Raw genomic sequence first — 5,000 nt, forward strand, 5'->3', positions numbered from 1 at the left:
CCGCCCCCAGGACTGTCATCAGTGGACTGGCCAATCATTTCCTTGCAGAGCAGGTGAGAATCACGGCAAGAAAGTAGAGGAACCTTAGAACAACATTAGAACAACATTAGAACAACATTAGAACAATATTACAACATTAGAACAACATTAGAACATTAGAACAACATTAGAACATTAGAACAATATTACAACATTAGAACATTAGAACAACATTAGAAAAAACTAACAAATGTGTAGTTTCATTTGTACATTCATTCTGTACTAATTTGAGTCTTATTCAGATCCAATAATTAAATGATCATATTCTAAGAAAATACAAAGCAAAGTTCTTATTTTAAGTATTTAGTACCAGTTTATGAACAAGGGATTATTGTGGTGATCTGAAGCAAACATTAGTGAGTAAGTTTTCTCAGGAGAGAACATATTGTATAACTGGCAATCATACAGGTGAGACCATAAAAGTGAGATTATACAAAACAGATTAAACAGGGGAGATTATACTGCAAATATCATTACACATTATGCAATAGATTATACAGGAGAGATTATAGAGCGGAAATTATACAGCGGAAATCAGCCAGGAAAGATCACACTGGAGAGAACATACATTAGAGATCACACATTAGAGATCACACATTAGAGATCACACAGGAAATATCACACAAGAGAGATCACACATTAGAGATCACACAGGAGAGAGCACACAGGAGAGAGCACACAGGAGAGATCACACATTAAAGATCACACAGGAGAGATCACACAGGAGAGAGCACACAGGAAATATCACACAAGAGAGATCACACATTAGAGATCACACAGGAGAGAGCACACAGGAGAGAGCACACAGGAGAGATCACACATTAAAGATCACACAGGAGAGATCACGCAGGAGAGAGCACACAGGAGAGATCACACATTAAAGATCACACAGGAGAGATCACACAGGAGAGAGCACACAGGAGAGATCACACATTAGAGATCACACAGGAGAGATCAAACAAAAGTCTTGATTGCACCTTTATAATCTTTTTTGGGAGATGAAAATGGACTGAAAAATCAGCAGTTTGTTTGTTTATTTCCTTATTTATATGAATGTTGACACTTTAAATTGATATGCAGGAGATGTATTGGAATAAGAAAGATATGTGTGTGTCTTGTACTGGATCAGAAGTTGCAGTGATATCAGAGGAGGCAGTGAAGCCCAGAGCACTACAGCACCACGGCGACCAGCCCCCAGTGAGAGTGAGGGTTATTTTAGGCAGGGTACTCATTTATAGCTTCTTGAGATGTCACTCTGTGTGTGTGGGTGTGTGTGTGTGTGTGTGTGTGTGTGTGTGTGTGTGTGTGTGTGTGTGTGTATGTGTGCGTGCGTGCGTGCGTGCGGTGTGTGTGTGTGTGTGTGTGTGTGTGTGTGTGTGTGTGTGTGTGTGTGTGTGTGTGTGTGTGAATGCCATTAAATGCCAAGGTTCTTCAGTAACACAGCAAACACTTTTTCTCCTCTTCCCTGTCTTGCTGCTGTGAGAATCCTCCCCATTAACACGTCTCTGGGACTGGACCATGGCTGTACTCACACAGTCCAGAAAAAGACTGAAATGTCTCACATTCCTCTCAAACTGGATGGTCACAGTTTGCACAATAACTGTGTGACACACTGTTCTGTGTAACACACACTGCTGGCATGTAACACACACTGCTGATGCGTAACACACTGCTGGTGTGTAACACTCAGCTGGTATTGTGCTTGTGAATGGCAACACGATTCATTGGTGTGTGTGTGTGTGTGTGTGTGTATGTGTGTGTGTGTGTGTGTGTGTGTGTGTGTGTGTGTGTGTGTGTGTGTGTGCGTGCAGCTACAGGACAGTCTGGCCGTGCTCCTGTGTAATGTAAGGCCAGTGAAAGTGCGTGGGGTCCAGTCTCAAGCCCGGGTGCTGTGTGCTGTCAATCAAGGCAAGATGGAGCCTTTAGACCCGCCCCCTGGAGCCCAGCCAGGAGACCGAGTCACCTTCCAGAACTATCCTGGTAAAACTAACACACGGACATATGGTCTAGTCATGCAGTCTACAAGGTGCATTTGGAGAGTCATAACAGGGTAGCTGCTTACGATGCTTTCATTATTTTATTAAATTAATGAGTTCTGTAAAGGTGAGTGTATCTGACCATGGTTAGGAACCTTTTAAAATGAAATCTTACACTTTCCATTTTTTGATAATTGCTATATTGTTTCATTTCATTATATTTTGTCATTAAAGGAAAATGACTGTAGGTCTGTGCTGTATGTCTGTACTCTAGGTCTGTACTGTAGGTCTATGATGTATGTCTGTACTGTAGATCTATACTGTAGATCTGTACTGTAGGTCTATGCTGTAGGTCTGTACTGTATTTCTATGATGTATGTCTGTACTGTAGATCTATACTGTAGGTCTATTCTGTAGGTCTGTACTGTAGGTCTATTCTGTAGGTCTGTACTGTAGTTCTATGCTGTATGTCTGTACTGTAGATCTATACTGTAGGTTTATGTGATGTGTGGGTACTGTAGGTATATACTGTAGGTCTGTGCTGTAGGTCTATACTGCAGGTCTGTGCTGTAGGTCTGTACTGTAGGTCTGTGCTGTAGGTTATATTAATAACGAAGAGGTTTTTGACGTGTGTCTACTACTCGGCTCTTACAGGTGAAGCAGAGCGGGAACTCAACCCGAAGCAGCGGGTGTGGGAACGCCTGGTGCCCGACCTGCGCACAGACAGCAGGGGTGTGGCTACTTATAGGGGTGTGGCTTTTGAAGTGAGGGGGAAGGGCCTGTGCCGAGCCCCTACGATCATCGATGGAGGTATTAAGTAGAAGAGGAGTGGCCCACAAACACCGGAGTCCAGAACCAGAACTCACACCAGTGGACTGTAATAATAAATATATGAAATGATAAAAATCTTCTCAATAGGGATCCAAAGTTGGTGATTTTTGCAGACTTTATCCAAACCCCTCCTGTTTACCTGGTAAACACTTTACCAACAAGCTTCACATGACAACAAAGTTTAGCTCTGTGGTCCTTTCAGGAAAGGCACTGTGGACTGATGACGTGTCAGACTGACACTCGCCTTTACACTTTACACTTTACACTTTACACTTGTTCTTCAGTGGCTCTTGTGGGAAGAAATAGTTACATAAATCACATGGTGTATTTTGACATGAATAATAATCTTTACTGGGAAGTTCAGTTTCCTGACTGTGGCGCCAGGGGGCGCCAGGGAGGCGTATCAGTGAGAGATCAGAGAAGGGGTCCGAGGACTTTATAATCAGAAGCTTTATAATCAGAAAGGGGAGAGATTTCGATAGGTACTCTTAATTTAATGAATTAAGGTGTTTTGAAAAAGTTTGCTAGCCATGAACGAAGGAAGAAATACTCAAATCCCGCACAAGGCAAATATCTGCAGGTCGAGCCGTTTTTAACAGTTTGGGTGTTTTTGTCATGGCCTTCGTCTCATATACTTTTTTGCGTGAATTTGTTTAATATACCATTACGCCATAGCCAGGATCGTTGCAGCAAATTCTGGGCCCTGTACGCTCTCAATGTCAGTGGGCCCCTATAAATGCCAGTAAATGAGGCACATGAGCAAAATGGGCCCCTCTCCCTACTCGGGCCCTGGGTAGTCAGGTCCACTTTTCCCCCCACTACCACGCCCATAACACTGTGCGCATGCACAAGTTGTAAGTGCCATGTAACATCGACCTCAAAAGATTTAAAGCTGACCTGCTCTCTCTGTACAAAGTCGCTACACTCACATTTGTGCCATGTGTGTTGCACAATCCCTGGAAGATGTAAGTTTGTATTCTGTTTCTCACAGACGCATGCTGAACGGCCCTCGTATCTCATAGTCTGGGATGCCCTCGCGAAAAACCAGAACAACACTTTAATTCACAGTCTGTTAATACGACAACTATACAAATCCATAAAACGGAAAGAGGCTCTCAAATAAAATCAGGCAGTTATCAGTACCATGACGAAGAATATCTTGCGCAAATGAAACATTTCCTTCTCTCTTTCCGATATGCAAATACGTCTGACGGAACTAATCGTGCCTTTATCTTGTACACAATAAAAGCCAGACCGAACCTGGTTCAAAACACTGAAAACACAGACGTTCGGCCGCATAGACTAAAATGTTAAATGCCAGATAGGTGTGTGTGTGTGTGTGTGTGTGTGTGGAATCTAAAGCTGTATGTTGGCATTAAAGTTCTTGGCTTTACCCCGAGACTCATCTGGAGCTCAGATACCTCAGGACCTGCAGTATCACCTGTTTGGAGGAGGGTTGCAGCGTTTATTATTCTAACCCTCTGGCATGACCTGGGCGCTGGGCCCTGGGGCCTGTGATGAGGAGTAAACAGCATGTTTGTGGACAGGGGCCCCTTTATCCATGGTGCACTGATAACCATCCAACGATGAATGAACACCAGTCACCAGAGATCATTTACATTAACACAGACCAGAACACTCTGAGAGCTGTGTGTGTGTGTGTGTGTGTGTGTGTGTGTATGAGTGTGAGAGTGTGTGTGTATATATATGTGTGTGTGCGTGTGTGTGTGTGTGTGTGTGTGTGTGTGTGTGTGTTTTACAATGAAACACTGTTAAATCGAAGTAAAATGAAAAATTCTCAAAGCATCTCCTAGGCATTATTAAGCATTCACAGAGACGATGAAATCTAAATTGCACTATCTGAGATCTACTGGCCAGCCTGGGGAAATGTGGTCAGAGACCATGAAGGCATCTCGACTTATTTGCTTGTGTTTGGTCAGTGAAATCAGTCTCTTCTCCTGAGTGGGAAAGAGAAGCATTCTCTCTCTCTCTCTCTCTCTCTCTCTCTCTCTCTATCTATCTATCTATCTATCTATCTATCTGTGTGTGTTTGTCTGTCCGTCCGTCCGTCCGTCTCCCATCCTCCCTCCCTCCCTCTCTCTCTCTCTCTCTCCTGGTTATTTTTGCGAAGGAAACCAGTATCACCTTTATGAT

General features: G+C 43.3%; 1 protein-coding gene across 1 annotated transcript in view; it reads left to right on the forward strand.

Annotated features, from left to right (window-relative positions):
* aimp1b (aminoacyl tRNA synthetase complex interacting multifunctional protein 1b) overlaps positions 1–4,167 on the forward strand; it is an 8,497-nt gene extending 4,330 nt beyond the window's left edge. The window contains exons 5-7 of the mRNA XM_076986238.1: positions 1–53; positions 1,851–2,019; positions 2,670–4,167. The exon at positions 1–53 is cut by the window's left edge and continues 177 nt beyond it. Of these exons, the coding sequence (XP_076842353.1) occupies positions 1–53; positions 1,851–2,019; positions 2,670–2,836 (389 nt within the window). The 3' untranslated portion in view covers positions 2,837–4,167. The remainder of the gene's footprint in view (positions 54–1,850; positions 2,020–2,669) is intronic.
* The last annotated feature ends 833 nt before the right edge of the window (positions 4,168–5,000 follow it).

Source organism: Brachyhypopomus gauderio, unplaced genomic scaffold (genome assembly GCF_052324685.1).
Source record: "Brachyhypopomus gauderio isolate BG-103 unplaced genomic scaffold, BGAUD_0.2 sc45, whole genome shotgun sequence".
Taxonomy (NCBI): Eukaryota; Metazoa; Chordata; class Actinopteri; order Gymnotiformes; family Hypopomidae; genus Brachyhypopomus; species Brachyhypopomus gauderio.